The sequence below is a fragment of the Malus sylvestris genome, chromosome 11, assembly GCF_916048215.2.
Source record: "Malus sylvestris chromosome 11, drMalSylv7.2, whole genome shotgun sequence".
In the NCBI taxonomy this organism is placed as follows: Eukaryota; Viridiplantae; Streptophyta; class Magnoliopsida; order Rosales; family Rosaceae; genus Malus; species Malus sylvestris.
In genome coordinates this window covers 40,264,125-40,279,765 of record NC_062270.1, presented here as the reverse complement: position 1 = coordinate 40,279,765, position 15,641 = coordinate 40,264,125, and the positions used below count along the sequence as shown (strand labels likewise).

Sequence of the window (15,641 nt, the reverse complement as noted above, 5' to 3'; positions counted from 1 at the left end):
CCTTATAGTCATAATGTTTGCTGAGATGGTTGATAAACTGGTTGAAAATTTTCTAATTTCATTACTTCATTTAAAAAATTATATTAGTTATTTTAAAATAATTTATTAAGATGTGGAACGAGTATAGTACATAGAAAATACGAAAATAACGTTCATTTTATTTTTGTCTTAAGCCTCAATTTGCATTGAGACGACTTGTTTTAAACCAAGGTGTGGAGACAAACACTGCCCGTCCCAACTTGACTTATGGAGTAATCATGTTTGAACTTTTGTCAAACATTTTGCTCCTATTGCAACAAGATATCCAAGAAAAGCTTCCATGCAATTTGTGGAACATTGTGTAGTAGACGAGGGAGAAGAGCATGCGAAGGCTATCCACTCACCCGCCTTGCCGGCCTCTTCCATCGTCAATTCGAACATTCAGATTATTATTATTATTTTCTTTCTACATTTGGTTAACAAAAGCAGACTCGTTACCTTAACGGATTCTTCAATATGTGATTCAATAACGACTCAATTTGTTAAATGGTTATGTTCTTTTGTGTCAGGTTAAATGATCATGTAAGAAAGTACTCTACCTAATGTCTAAATCTGACAACAATATCGAGTTCTTAACGAGTGACCCAATACTACTCAACTCATTAACGGGTGACCCACAACAACGCAACTCGTTAAAGAATCAACTCAAAACTTGTTATTTTCAAGTTGTTTCGTATCGGGTTACCAAGTCATGAAAAAAATTGTCAGGCGTACTTCCAATAACACGACTTCGCATCATCTCTATCATACCTATACAAGCACTCATATATGAAACATAACAAAGAGAAAAGGCTAAGTCAGATAACTGCATATGAACTGGGAACGACATTCCTAACAGAGATGTTAAATATAAATCGAATAAAAGGCGAAACAGAAGAAGAAAAAAACCTATATATATCGTACAAATGGGGGCGTGACCTTGGACGGGATTTCCATGGATATCTTGCCACGCCTTACAAGCTCGATAAAGACGAATAAACAAAACCAACAACTTCTATACACCGAAAAAAATACCTATTCTACATAAAATAGCTGAGAGACGTCTTCTTTCTTGATCCGCCTTCGCCGTATAGGTCATTCCATCGGAGGAGCTCACTCATGTTTGTGGACTCCGAAGACACACTTGCACACACCTGCATTGAATTCAATATTAGACAGCCAATGATCCGGAACGCAACCGAACACTTCCGACCACGGTAGAATACTACAAGAAGCCAAAACCCCGTATTGTATTATTAGGTCACAACGTACCTGCTCATGCGCATGTTTGAAGTCCTCCATCTTCAAGGGACGAATGTCGGTACTGCAGTACAACTCCGGTACAGGCCTGTTCTCCGCCAAAGCTAAACTTCCCTCCTGCGATACGTGGAGAAAGAACTACTTAGTTGCAGTAACCAACCACACCACTTCAAGTTCAAAAATCAATAAGGGCTTTGTATTTTTGTTAATACTGCCCAGAAAACCGACCTTTTTCTCTTTCTCTAAAATTTCCCTAATGGGGAGGTGTGCTGCAGCAACACACAGATTCTGCAACCACAACAATCGGTACACAATCCATTACATAAGAGAAAATAAAACTACATAGAATATAACCGACAAAAATAAAACTACGTATGTAAAAAGCTTAGATGGGTTTCATAAAAATTAGTAGGCAACCTTTAAGTCACTTCCCGAATACCCATCTGTCATATTTGCAACTGCTTCCAAATCAACGTCAGGATCCAAATCTTCTTTGGCCAATACAACTCTCAGCATTTTTTCTCTGTTCTGGGCATCTGGCAAGTTCACCATGAATCTGCACAAAGAATCAATTTTGTACGCAGGAAGTCAATATACTTGCGTTGACATATAACAGATGCAGTAGCAGCAGAACAGGCAAACATGCGTGCGATTTTACCTCCTCGGAAGCCTCCTAATAACAGCCTCATCAAGGTCAAAAGGCCTATTAGTAGCAGCAAGTACCAATACACGTTCTTTATCCGTTGAAAGCAGACCATCCCAGTTAACCATGAACTCATTTTTCATTTTACGCATAGCCTCATGTTCCCCACGATTTTCACGTCTGCCTAACATGCTGTCAACCTATGATGGTAGCCATAAAAAAAATAAAATTGGACGGGAATAAACACTCTCATAAACTGACATGGTATCTTGCATGGCCGTGCCATCCACTAGTGTCCTACACTGCTGTAGTTTAATAACCGAGGCAAACTAGCCCACCATGTCAGCTTATAAAACAGTTCCAGAAAACTCTTTGTATAACTCACATCTTCCAAATGAGAAAACTAAAGAAAAAGGTTCCCTGGACAGCGCAAATAGATAGAATTTAATGAACCAACCTCATCTACAAAAACAACACTAGGGGCAATTTTACTAGCTAAGGAGAACACCGCTTTAACGTACTTCTCTCCATCCCCAAACCCCTGCACCAAAAGTTAAAGGGGTCATATTCGATTCAATAGTTGTCACAAAATGTTTATCCAAGTTCCAACAACCACGATAATATGCAAAAATACCTTTGAAGTAATACTTGACATTGATATGTTAATAAAGTTTGCACCAGCTTCAGTTGCAACAGCCTTTGCAAGCATAGTCTTTCCAGTACCCGGAGGACCAAATAGCAAGATTCCTTTACAAGGCTGTAGAATAAGTAACGATAATCAGATAGGAAACATGAAAGAAAAGAAGCACCAACATAGAACTGTTTCACTTTCCAAAGGGGAAAAATGAAAAGTGTGCCATATTTCTACCTTAGTCAACTGTCCCTTGCTAAATAATTCAGGCCTCTGAAGAGGAAGCATCACCAACTCCTTTAGGGTGTCCTTCACATTTTCCAAGGCCCCGATGTCATCAAAAGTAATCCCAATATCGCTCGGTGGAATAACATCAGCAAGAAGTTTTCTCTCAAATTCATTTCCAGTAACCACATCCTGAATCATCATGGGGTTAAATCCAATACAACATACACTTACTTTCCTGATTATAGAAAATCTATTTTACATTTCATCTTCAGGAAGCCGGAAGCAAGGCATTTGTGGTACTTCCCCACAATATCAACTTACCTTAAGTGATTTCTTTATGCTCTTGTTTTCGTTTTGAATGCCTTGTAGAATGTTTAGTCCATCCCTAAGACTGTAGCATAGAACCATAAAAAATATGAAAAGAAAACAGAATAGACGGTATATTTAAGCTACACTGTCCTAATAAATTGTACAACCTTTCAGTAGAAATAACAAGTTTGTCATCTTTAACTAAAGCGTCTGAACAATGCATAAGATGGTGACTAACAGCCCAGCCTACTACTTTGTCAACACCTGTTGACGAAAAGATTATACAATGAATCGCATAAGTGAATATTAAAGTCAATATTCCCTGCAAAATGTTCTGCACTACAAAATTTGAGTTCAAGAAAACGCACTTTCAGTTGTAAGCACTAGATCTTCAATGCACAGACTTTCAAGGTCAGGGCAATCCACAGAAACTCGGTTAAGAACCTGAAAACATCAGCCTTATGAAAATATACAGGAATAGCATCGAAAGCACTAAACACATTACATTGGCCACTAAACTGCCAACTAAAAATATGTCAACAGAGAAATGAATCACGGTTAGCATTAGAAAGCACATGTGCACAATCTTCACATCCTTCAATAAGGGAAAGAACAATAGGAACAAAAAGAAGATGTGATCAGATGTACTTACTGAGCGAATGGTAACAATATTAGACTGCGATTTCAAAGTTTCAACATCACGTTCCAACTGCTGCTTCAAGTCCGAAAGTAAAGCATCATCCTGCCAGGATAGCCGACAAATATTACCTCATGCAAGCAATAACAAGTAGCACAATGACCATATAAGAAAAAAGGCTGACTACGTGGGGCAGCTGTATGGTCACTGTGTTGGTGAAAATCCGAGAGAGTTGAACTTGCTCCTTAGTTTTAGGAGTTTCTTTACTCCTATCATGCAGTCTACCACCAAGGTTATCCTGAACACCATCAATAAATGTGTCATCTTGGTTTTTCAGAAGAAAAGTATCATCGTCTACGAAAAAGAGGGCAAAGTATTATTGAATTTTATATTTCAATGTGAACAAAGCCCCCTCATCAGACTGTTTCAATTGACCTTGAGGAATTTGTGTTCATTTGCAAGAGAAAGTGAGACCGAGTTCAATGTAAATCAAACAGAAAGCGAATTGAAAATTAAATTAATCAGATTAAAATTTAGTTACAGAGTAAAAACTGAAGACTTGCTCTCACTCATCGAAGGCAAAGAAAGTAATGCACTTTGCACAGTTGTCAAGGTCTACAAATCGAAATCAGAATAAGCATGATTACAGATGTTGATATGAGTGGTTAAAACTTGCATTAGCATTACATGCCACCAAGAAAAATAAAATGGAAAAGATAATGGAAATTCACAGACCGGAAAAGCAAGATCAAGCAAAGCTGTTAATGTCAAACTACAATAGTGAGTTCAAAATCAGCTTACTGATAAAATCCTGAGCCTCTTACCTTTGCCTTGCGATTGTCCAACTGGGTATGAGAGCCGATCACAACAACATTCTCTGGCAAGTTTGCAAGCTTACTCTTCAAGACACTATATGCATATGGGTTACCTGCCATAACCTTTTCTATATCTTTCAAAAACACTATCATAGGAAGACTTTTACTCTCATTGGTTGCCGCCTGCACAACATTGGTGTAGATATTAATACCAAATTAACAGCAACTATATTGGTACAGTAAAGGGAGCTCCTGTTAGTGTAAAGGAGATGAGTACCTCAAGAAGTTCACCGATTGCAAGATTGTTAATATCATCACCTCCAGAAAAGTGCAAGGAGATGAGTACCTCAAGAAGTTCACGGATTGCACGAGCTGCTCGTTTCGTAAATGTGGAAAATCTTTCAAGCCTTGGTACTTCTTTAACAGAATCAGAATCCTTGGGCGGTGGTGCCTCAACCTATTAAGAAGAAAAATCCACAATTCTAAACTTGAATTCCTGAAATGACAAAGAAAACTGCTAGAAAAAAGTAGATCAACAACAACAGAAGGAGAAGATATGCTTGTAAGCAAACAAGATTCTAGTTAAAAAAGGGCCATGAAGGAATCTACAATTAGTAATCTAGCGCCAAAATGTTTCGCGAGTGCCTTTGCCAAGGTTTCCTGATATATCTCAGAACCTACAAAAGAATTATTAAAATAAAAACATAATGAATTAACAAGGAAAGAAAAAGAAAATATAAAAATTTCAGAATTTACAAGCATCATCAACCACAAAATTACAAGCCTGTGTGTAAAAATTAAAATGGCAGAAGTACCTGCTGGACCAGATAATAATATGCGCGGGCTCCCGGTAGGTAGTGATGAAAAATATTTTCCAAACTTGCTACACCTCAAATTCGGGTGGGTGGATGCAATCAAAACCTTCTTTGTTGTTTCACTGTAAAAATGCAAAATGAGGAAAGGTCTGAGCGCAGAATTTACCAATAAGAGTCCAACTACATATGGACCAATCACAATAAGGGAAGCTAGTTCAGTATCATATGATGATCTGATCCACAATAATAATAAAAAAGGCAAATTGCTGCACCTTAGGTAATATGGAAAACTTTCGAATGAGACATCAATATCATCATGACGTAGAATTCCTTGTTGCAGTTTTTCTTTAAATGCTTGTCGACGTTGTCGTCTAGTTGATATCGACATTGGAGTATCAAAATTGTGAAGAAGTTCTCTGATTTCCCTTTGCTCGTCAAGTATCTTAGAAATGCTGCCAGTCAAGTCAAAATTGGCACTAGAAGAACCGCTAAACATTCGGAATAGTGGTCTTAGACTTAGTTGATAAGTAACCCCTCTGTGAAGTTTTAGAAATTAAGTTGCCCCATTGTGAAGTTTTGCATTTTTGTCAAAAAGTAGGGTTTTAGGCGGGATCGACGCAAGCAAAATGAGGCAGACTCTACTCATGCAAAACGAGGCGAATCTTGATACACAAAACAAGGAGGGCTAGGCTCAAGAAAACAGGACGGGCTTCCAGCACGCAAAACAAGGCGAGCTCCGCGCATGAGAAATGAGAAGGGATACGTCACACAAATCTAGGCCAGCCTTGCGCACGGAAAACGAGGCTGGCTCTGCGCACGTCAAAACGACGCAGGCTCCATGGACAAAAAAAGGGATGGGCTTCTGGCACATAAAACGATGCGGACACCTCATCACATGCAGAACAAGGTGAACCTAGAACACAAGACTATGCGGGCTCTGCGCATTTAGAACGAGGCGAACTCCTGGGTGCTCAGAAAACGAGTCGGACTCCACGCATGGCAAAATATATATTGAAGAACATGAATGTGATAGTTTGTCGTAGTGGTAAGATAACTGAAAGAAAAATTAACAAACATGATTGAAATTCCTGGGTGCCAGAAAGTCACGAGCCACAAAGTCAGGTGTGACTTTCTGCCACCCCCGAGAATTTCAACCATTTTTCTACATTTTCTTTTATTTCTCTTACCACTACAACAAACTATCATATTCATGCCCTTCAAAAGATATTTTTCCGTTTAAAATCTATTATAATTCGTATTTAAACACTTGTAATCAACAATTTAAGACCTTAATTTAACGATATTTGAACTTGATTTTTCTTTTTGTTAATTTTTTCTTTTATCAAAATCTAAACTACATATGTCACAGCCCGTCCCGAAATATTTTTTATCGGCGGTGTGAAAAGTCTAAAATGCCATTGAGCGTTGGGTTGTGGTTGTGATTTAAGCTAAGTTTTTGGACCAATTAAGTTCATTTCCTAATAGATTGGACCCAATTAGATTTTTTTAAGTTTATTTGTCTTTGGTTGGGGACCAATCTGGACCACACACACATACCCTCACCCTATCCTGTTGACTCTCTCTCCTCCCTCTCGCATTTTCTTCCATTTCCGTACAATTGTACGGACAAACCTTGAACCTTCACTTTCATCCTCAGATCGAACCTTTGGAGACCATATTCAAGTTCCTTGAGAGCCCAGGAATCCATTGATACTATTATTTGGATGTGAAGGCCTCATTTTCCCGAGAACCCAGTTTTGGGTTACTGTTCATGCACTCATGATTTCGAAGTTTTCAAGGAGTTTTAAGGTTATAGGAAGCCTTAAAACATCTTCACGAAGCTTGGGAAAGAAAGTTGGAGTGTTTTGGATGTTTGGAAGTCCCAGTTCGCGAGTTTCAATTTTTGGTCGGATTATCGAGGTTTCTCTAGCGAGATTCCGTTGGTCTTAGGTCCCCAAAGTGGTAAGGTTTTGTTCCTCTCATCCTAAGCTTCAATTTGGTATAAATTTTGTGAATTTTGGTTGAGAATCAAAAGAGATATGAAGATTTGAAATTTTTCTAGAAATCGGCGAGTGCAGCGGCGACCGGTGCCGAACTCCGGCGAACCAAGGAAGGAGAAGGGAATATTCTGTCAAGTTTGACGAAATATTCTAACGGCGTCTGGTAACGCCGTTAATTTATGTTAAGGTTTTAACGAAATATTCCTAACGGCAGTTAAGTTTCGGTTAGGGTTTGGCCGCACATGGAGGCGCGTTGAGCCATGCCTTGGCGGGAACGTGAGTGGTCGGAAATTTTTTCTAAAAATATGGGGATATTCGTGGTGTTGAGTAGATCACGTTGGTATATTCAAAAACCCCATTTGAGCATTGTATGAGAAGTTATTTCCTAGTTTTTTGTATGTGCTTTAAATAACTTTTATTAAGTTATTTCGCATATAGGTGAGACCTATCCTGAGGACGAGCACCATCAATCGAGGCTCGGGGGCTAATACCCTTTGACATATCAGTGAGTGGGCTTTTGGTTTTCCGTATATACCTATATACTTGAGATTTTTCCCAGAAAATGTGTTTAAATGAAATTACGTTTTGGAAATGCCATGCAAGTATTTGCCTATTTTAATTATGCATTAGTAGTTGCATATATTCATGATTAGTGTTGTGGACGCACAGGTAAGTGCCAGGTAAGTTCATAAATTAAAGATATGTGATTGCTTCAGTTATGTGAGATATGATGTGATGTATTGAGAGCTCATAAACTTGCACCCTGGTGTTAGTGCTCCCGTCCAAGGTTAGGGCACAGTCATTCACGTGATGTTCACCTCCCGCACCATATGCTCACCTTGGATCCAAGTTAGGTGCACAAGCTTGTCGTACATACCACTTTGGGTGGTTCCGACTCGTAAGTGACCGGCGATTATTCGCACAGTCTTCACGTGATCGTAGCACTAGAGCATATTTATATTACACCTAATCCTATCGTACAGACCACTTTAGGTGGTTCCAACTCGTGTGCAGGATTTGATTTGATATGATTGAGATTGGTTATGAGCTATGTACTCAGCCGTACAGGTCAAGTTAGGTAGATCCAGTTGTTATGATATCTGGCACTGATATATTTAACTAGATTACTTATGGCATTTCATTGAGATACTTTGGCATGATATATTTCTATGGATTTTCATCCTGAGCATGAATTCTGATATAGCATATATTATATTTTTCTGGGAAAATTATACAGGTTTTACGGCAAGGGGTTAGAACTTTTGAGAAATGAAATGATTTTGAAAAGCTTTGTTTTTGCCCACTCACACTTTTTGTTTTGCGCCCCTCCAGGTTTTAGGTATAAGTGCTTTGCTGGATCACGAGGATTTTGACAAGGGTTCTGACAAAACATCATAAATGTAGGATCACCCTTAGGTGTTGTACAATTAGTACTTGTCCTACTTGACTGCATCTAGGATATTTATGCTCTAGTTGTGTATTTCACATTTAATCTCGCACTAGCACTCTATCTTAGCTAGTACTGCTAGTAGTTTGGTTTTTATTCTTTCGCATTTCCCTAATATCTTTATTGCTTTCGCACTGTGCACATGGTTACGTCACTCCCACATGACGGCCAGCATGCTTCGATCTAGGTCGGGGTGTGTCAACATATTAATAGAACCCTCTTTGTCAGTAAAAGACTATTTAACAAAACAAAATTTTACTATTTTTTGTCTAATTTGTTCACTTTTTTTTTTTTTTACTTTTCGGCTTAAATATTTTACTAAATATACACTTGTTGCTCGATAAATAGTAAATCCGCTTCCAAATACATTATAAAGATTTATTTAATGCTCACATAAAATATTTGGAAAACGTGGATTAACACTCACTGTTTTCAGTCGGTTTGGCAAATTCGTACATAAATCCCCGTTCAATCTATTTATTTTCACCTTCGCCTCACTGTGAAGTTTTGGAAATTAAGACGAGGCTTTCCGTTGAGATTCTTGAGTGTCTAACCCCATTTGACAATGTTCTAGGACTCACTACTATGTTTTTTGCTTATTTTTTTAGTTCTCGGCTCAAATATTCTACTAAATATACATTTGTCGCTCACTAAGCCCTAAAACTGCTTCCAAATTCCTTAAAAACTTTAACTTAATGCTTAGGAAAAATATTTTGTGAAAATAAAAAATTTGCATTTTTGTCAAAAAGCATGGGGTTAGGCAGGATCGACGCACACAAAACGATGCGGACTCAGCTCACGCAGAACGAGATGAATCTTGGTACACAAGACAAGGGGGGTTGCGCTCAAGAAAACTTGGTGGGCTTCCCGGCATGCAAAACGACTTGAGCTCTGCGCATGAGAAACGAGGAGGGATACGTCGCACAAATCTAGGCCAGCCCTGCGCATGAAAAACGAGGCTAGCTTCGTGCAAGTCAAAACGGCGCATGCTCCGTGGACAAAAAAAGGGACGAGCATTTGATATGCAAAACGATGCGGACACCTCACATGCAGGACAAGGCAAATCCAGACACAAGATGAGGCGGGCTCTGTGCATGCAAAATGAGGTGAACTCTCGGGTGCTCAGAAAACGAGTCGAGCTCCACGCACGGAAAAATATATTTTGAAGTGACTTTCTGCCACCTCAAGCATTTCAATCATTTTTGTATATTTTTTTTTTATTTCTCTTACCACTACAACAAACTATCATATTCATGGCCTTCAAAATATATTTTTCCATGCAAAATCTATTATAATTCGTATTTAAACACTATATAAAATAGCTGAGAGACGTCTTCTTTCTTGATCTGCCTTCGCCGTATAGGTCATTCCATTGGAGGAGCTCACTCATGTTTGTCGACTCCGAAGACACACTTGCATACACCTGCATTGAATTCAATATTAGACAGCCAATGATCCGGAACGCAACCGAACACTTCCGACCACGGTAGAATACTACAAGAAGCCAAAACCCCGTATTGTATTATTAGGTCACAACGTACCTGCTCATGCGCATGTTTGAAGTCCTCCATCTTCAAAGGACGAATGTCGGTGCTGCAGTACAACTCCGGTACAGGTCTGTTCTCCGCCAAAGCTAAACTTCTCTCCTGCGATACGTGAAGAAAGAACTACTTAGTTGCAGTAACCAACCACACCACTTCAAGTTAAAAAATCAACAAGGGCTTTGTATTTTTGTTACACTGTCCAGCAAACCAACCTTTTTCTCCTTCTCTAAAATTTCCCTAATGGGGAGGTGAGCTGCAGCAACACACAGATTCTGCAACCACAACAAAAATCAGGACAATCCATTACATAAGAGAAAATAGAACTACATAGAATATAACCGACAAAAATAAAACTAAGTATGTAAAAAGCTTAGATGGGTTTCGTAAAAATTAGTAGGCAACCTTTAAGTCACTTCCGGAATACCCATCTGTCATATTTGCAACTGCCTCCAAATCAACGTCAGTTTCCAAATCTTCTTTGGCCAATACAACTCTCAGTATTTTTTCTCTGTTCTGGGCATCTGGCAAGTTCACCATCAATCTGCACATAGAATTAATTTTGTACGCAGGAAGTCAATATACTTGCGTTGACATATAACAGATGCAGTAGCAGAACAACAGGCAAACATGCGATTTTACCTCCTCGGAAGCCTCCTAATAACAGCCTCATCAAGGTCAAAAGGCCTATTAGTAGCAGCAAGTACCAATACACGTTCTTTATCCTTTGTACGCAGACCATCCCAGTTAACCATGAACTCATTTTTCATTTTACGCATAGCCTCATGTTCCCCAGGATTTTCACGTCTGCCTAACATGCTGTCCACCTATGATGGTACCAATAAAAAAATCAAATTGGACGGGAATAAAATTGAGTGAAACAAGACGAACAAAAGGATTCTACAAACACTCATAAACTGGCATGGTATATTCCAGAAAACTCTTTGTATAACTCACATTTTCCAAACGAGAAAACTAAAGAAAAAGGTTCCCTGGACAGCGCAAATATATAGAATGTAATGAACCAACCTCATCAACAAAAACAACACTAGGGGCAATTTTACTAGCTAAGGAGAACACCGCTTTAACGTACTTCTCTCCTTCCCCAAACCACTGCAACAAAAGTTAAAGGGGTCATATGGATTCAATAGTTGTCACAAAATGTTTATCCAAGTTCCAACAACCACGATAAAATGAAAAAATACCTCTGAAGTAATACTTGACATTGATATGTTAATAAAGTTTGCAGCAGCTTCAGTTGCAACAGCCTTCGCAAGCATAGTCTTTCCAGTACCCGGGGGACCAAATAGCAAGATTCCTTTACAAGGCTGTAGAATAAGTGACGATAATCAGATAAGAAACATGAAAGAAAAGAAGCACCAACATAGAACTGTTTCACTTTCCAAAGGGGACAAATGAAAAGAGTGCCATGTTTCTACCTTAGTCAACTGTCCCTTGGTAAATAATTCAGGCCTCTGAAGTGGAAGCATCACCAACTCCTTTAGGGTGTCCTTCACATTTTCCAAGGCCCCGATGTCATCAAAACTAACCCCAATATCGCTCGGTGGAATAACATCAGCAAGAAGTTTTTTCTCAAATTCATTTCCAGTAACAACATCCTGAAATATCATGGAGTTAAATCCAATATATATACACTTACTTTCCTGATTATGGAAAATCTAATTTACATTTCATCTTCAGAGAGCTCGAAACAAGGCATTTGTGGTACTTCCCCACAATATCAACTTACCTTAAGTGATTTCTTTATGCTCTTGTTTTCGTTTTGAATGCCTTGTAGAATGTTTAGTCCATGCCTAAGACTGTAGCGCAGAACCATAAAATATGATAAGAAAACAGAATATACGGTATATTTAAACTACACTGTCCTAAGAAATTGTACAACCTATCAGTAGAAATAACAAGTTTGTCATCTTTAACTAAAGCGTCTGAACAATGCATAAGATGGTGACTAACAGCCCAGCCTACTACTTTGTCAACACCTGTTGAAGAAAGGATTATACAATGAATCGCATAAGTGAATATTAAGGTCAATATTCCCTGCAAAATGTTCTGCACTACAAACTTTGAGTTCAAGAAAACGCACTTTCAGTTGTAAGCACTAGATCTTTAATGCAGAGACTTTCAAGGTCAGGGCAATCCACAGAAACTCGGTTAAGAACCTGAAAACATCAGCCTTACGAAAATATAGAGGAATAGCATCGAAAGCACTAAACACACTACATTAGCCACTAAACTGCTAACTAAAAATGTCAACAGGGAAATGAATCACGGTTAGCATTAGCAAGCACATGTGCACAATCTTCACATCCTTGTGTTTCAATAAGTGCGCAAGAAGGTGTAAGAACAGTATACATGAGAGACGTATTTAAGGGAAAGAACAATAAGAACAAAAAGTAGATGTGATCAGATGTACTTACTGAGTGAATGGCAACAATATAATACTTCGATTTCAAAGTTTCAACATCACGTTCAAACTGCTGCTTCCAGTCCGAAAGTAAAGCCTCATCCTGCCAGGATAGCCGACAAATATTACCTCATGCAAGCAATAACAAGTAGCACAATGACCATATAAGAAAAAAGGCTGACTACCTGGGGCATGGTCACTTTGTTGGGGAAAATCTGAGAGAGTTGAACTTGCTTCATAGTTTTAGGAGTTTCTTTGCTCCTCTCATGCAGCCTACCCCCAAGGTTATCCTGAACACCACCAATAAATGTGTCATCTTGGTTTTTCAGAAGAAAAGTATCATCATCTATGAAAAAGAGGGCAAAGTATTGTTGAATTTTATATTTCAATGTGAACAAAGCCCCCTCATCAGACTGTTTCAATTGACCTTGAGGAATTTGTGTACATTTGCAAGAGAAAGTGAGACCGAGTTGAATGTAAATCAAACAGAAAGCAAATTGAGAATTAAATTAATCAGATAAAAATTTAGTTAGAGAGTAAAAACTCAAGACTCGCTCTCACTCATCAAAGGCAAAGAAAGTAATGCACTTTGCACAGTTGCCAAGGTCTACAAATCTAAATCAGAATCAGCATGATTACAGATGCTGATATGAGTAGTTAAAACTTGCATTAGCATTTCATGCCACCAAGAAAAATAAAATGGAAAAGATAATGGAAATTCACATACCGGAAAAGCGAGATCAAGCAAAGCTGTTAATGTCAAACTACAATAGTGAGTTCAAAATCAGCTAACTGATAAAATCCTCAGCCTCTTACCTTTTCCTTGCGATTGTCCAACTGGGTATGAGAGCCGATCACAACAACATTCTCTGGCAAGTTTTCAAGCTTACTCTTCAAGACACTATATGCATCTGGGTTACCTACCATAACCGTTTCTATATCTTTCAAAAACACTATCAAAGGAAGACTTTTACTCTCATTGGTTGCCGCCTGCACAACATTGGTGCAGATATTGGTTGCCACCTGCACAACATTGGTGCAGATATTAATACCAAATTAACAGCAACTATATTGGTACAGTTAAATGAGCTCCTGTTAGTGTAAAGGAGATGAGTACCTCAAGAAGTTCACCGATTGCAAGATTGCCAATATCATCACCTCCAGAACCACACAAGGAGATGAGTACCTCAAGAAGTTCACGCATTGCATGAGTGGAAAGAAGTTCACGGATTGCATGAGTGGATACACTTTCATCAACCTATTAAGAAGTACATTCCAAGAAATATTTAAAAGAAAAATCCACAATTCTAAACTTGAATTCCTGGAATGACGAAGAAAACTGCTAGAAAAAAAGTAGATCAACAACAACAGAACTCCAATATATGCTTGTAAGCAAACAAGATTCTAGTTAAAAAAGCAACACGAAGGAACATACACCATGCCGGAGAAGAGAATCTACAATTAGTAATCTAGCATCAAAATGTTTCGCGAGTGCCTTTGCCAAGGTTTCCTGATATATCTCAGAACCTACAAAAGAATTGTTAAAGTAAAAACATAATGAATTAACACGGAAAGAAAAAGAAAATATCAAACTTCAGAATTTACAAGCATCATCAACCACAGAATTACAAGCCTATGTGTAGAAATTAAAATGGCAGAAGTACCTGCTGGACCAGATAATAATATGCGCGGGCTCCCGGTAGGTAGTGATGAAAAATATTTTCCAAACTTGCTACACCTCAAATTCGGGAGGGTGGATGCAATCAAAACCTTCTTTGTTGTATCACTGTAAAAATGCAAAATGAGGAAAGGTCTGAGCGCAGAATTGACCAATAAGAGTCCAACTACATATGGACCAATCACAATAAGGGAAGCTAGTTCAGTATCATATGATGATCTAATGCACAATAAATAAAATAAAAATAAAAAGCAAATTGCTGCACCTTAGGTAATATGGAAAACTTTCGAATGAGACATCAGTATCACCAGGACGTAGAATTCCTTGTTGCAGTTTTTCTTTAAATGCTTGTCGACGTTGTCGTCTAGTTGATATAGACATTGGAGGATCAAAGTTGTGAAGAAGTTCTCTGATTTCCCTTTGCTCGTCAAGTTTTTTAGAAGTGCTGCCAGTCAAGTCAAAATTGGCACTAGAAGAAGCGCTAAACATTCGGAAGAGTTGTCTTAGTTGTTAAGTTGCCCCACTGTGAAGTTTTGGAAGTTAAGTTGCCGCACTGGTAAGTTGCCCCACTGTGAAGTTTTGCATTTTGTCAAAAAGCAGGGTTTTAGGAGGGATCGACTCACACAAAATGAGCAAAATGAGGCAGACTCAGCTCATGTAGAACGAGGTGAATCTTGACATGCAAAACAAGACAGGTTGGGCTCAAGAAAACGGGATGGGCTTCCAGTATGCAAAACAAGACGAGCTCCGCACATAAGAAACGAGGAGGGATACGTTGCACAAGTCTAGGCTTACCCTGCGCGTGGAAAACGAGACTGGCTCCGTGCACGTCAAAACAGCACAAGCTCCATGCACAAAAAAAGGGACGGGCTTCTTGCATGTAAAACGATGTGAACCCAGGCACACAAGACAATGTGGGCTCCGCACACGTAAAACGAGGCGAACTCCTGGGTGTTGAGAAAACGAGTCGGACTCCACGCACAGAAAAATATATATTGAAGAACATGAATGTGATAGTTTGTCGTAGTGGTAAGAGAACTGAAAGAAAAATTAACAAACATGATTGAAATTCATGGGTGTCAGAAAGTCACGAGCCACAAAATCAGGCGTGACTTTTTGCCACCCCCAAGAATTTCAACCATTTTTCTACAATTTTCTTTTATTTCTCTTACCACTACAATAAACTATCATATT

General features: G+C 38.7%; 2 protein-coding genes across 4 annotated transcripts; both read right to left on the bottom strand.

Moving 5' to 3' along the window:
• Window positions 1–822: 822 nt before the first annotated feature.
• On the bottom strand, window positions 823–5,867 carry LOC126588776 (uncharacterized). 2 transcript variants are annotated; one of them, XM_050253881.1, is made up of 18 exons: window positions 5,629–5,867; window positions 5,357–5,478; window positions 5,151–5,218; window positions 4,819–4,998; window positions 4,551–4,724; window positions 3,911–4,024; window positions 3,742–3,831; window positions 3,458–3,533; window positions 3,257–3,353; window positions 3,102–3,171; window positions 2,790–2,969; window positions 2,556–2,678; window positions 2,379–2,462; window positions 1,937–2,121; window positions 1,696–1,834; window positions 1,507–1,566; window positions 1,291–1,395; window positions 823–1,172 (listed from the first exon to the last, which is right to left on the bottom strand). In XM_050253881.1, exons 1-18 carry the CDS (start codon window positions 5,850–5,852, stop codon window positions 1,059–1,061), a joined length of 2,205 nt encoding a protein of 734 aa, XP_050109838.1. In that variant the 5' UTR covers window positions 5,853–5,867; the 3' UTR covers window positions 823–1,058. The 2 variants fall into 2 exon arrangements, with proteins under 2 accessions (XP_050109838.1, XP_050109839.1); XM_050253882.1 differs by having other exon boundaries at window positions 3,914–4,024.
• Window positions 5,868–10,002: 4,135 nt separating this feature from the next.
• LOC126588777 (cell division control protein 48-like) lies at window positions 10,003–14,966 on the bottom strand. Of its 2 annotated transcripts, none has more exons than XM_050253884.1 (18): window positions 14,713–14,966; window positions 14,434–14,555; window positions 14,205–14,296; window positions 13,887–14,027; window positions 13,586–13,792; window positions 12,955–13,059; window positions 12,783–12,872; window positions 12,449–12,524; window positions 12,248–12,344; window positions 12,095–12,164; window positions 11,784–11,963; window positions 11,550–11,672; window positions 11,374–11,457; window positions 10,987–11,171; window positions 10,750–10,888; window positions 10,560–10,619; window positions 10,345–10,449; window positions 10,003–10,226 (listed from the first exon to the last, which is right to left on the bottom strand). In XM_050253884.1, exons 1-18 carry the CDS (start codon window positions 14,934–14,936, stop codon window positions 10,113–10,115), a joined length of 2,214 nt encoding a protein of 737 aa, XP_050109841.1. In that variant the 5' UTR covers window positions 14,937–14,966; the 3' UTR covers window positions 10,003–10,112. The 2 variants fall into 2 exon arrangements, with proteins under 2 accessions (XP_050109841.1, XP_050109840.1); XM_050253883.1 differs by having other exon boundaries at window positions 13,586–13,759; window positions 14,713–14,963.
• Between the last annotated feature and the right edge of the window lie 675 nt (window positions 14,967–15,641).

Excerpts from the sequence above, each read along its gene's own strand:
- LOC126588776 (XM_050253881.1), bottom strand. The coding sequence starts at position 5,852 with ATGTTTAGCGGTTCTTCTAGTGCCAATTTTGACTTGACTGGCAGCATT. Across the intron at positions 4,725-4,818 it reads CAATCGGTGAACTTCTTGAG|GCGGCAACCAATGAGAGTAA; the intron begins GTACTCATCTCC and ends AATGTTGTGCAG. Across the intron at positions 2,122-2,378 it reads GTGTTGTTTTTGTAGATGAG|GTTGACAGCATGTTAGGCAG; the intron begins GTTGGTTCATTA and ends CTACCATCATAG.
- LOC126588777 (XM_050253884.1), bottom strand. The coding sequence starts at position 14,936 with ATGTTTAGCGCTTCTTCTAGTGCCAATTTTGACTTGACTGGCAGCACT. Across the intron at positions 12,525-12,782 it reads ATATTGTTGCCATTCACTCA|GTTCTTAACCGAGTTTCTGT; the intron begins GTAAGTACATCT and ends TGATGTTTTCAG. Across the intron at positions 10,620-10,749 it reads ATTCCGGAAGTGACTTAAAG|AATCTGTGTGTTGCTGCAGC; the intron begins GTTGCCTACTAA and ends TTGTGGTTGCAG.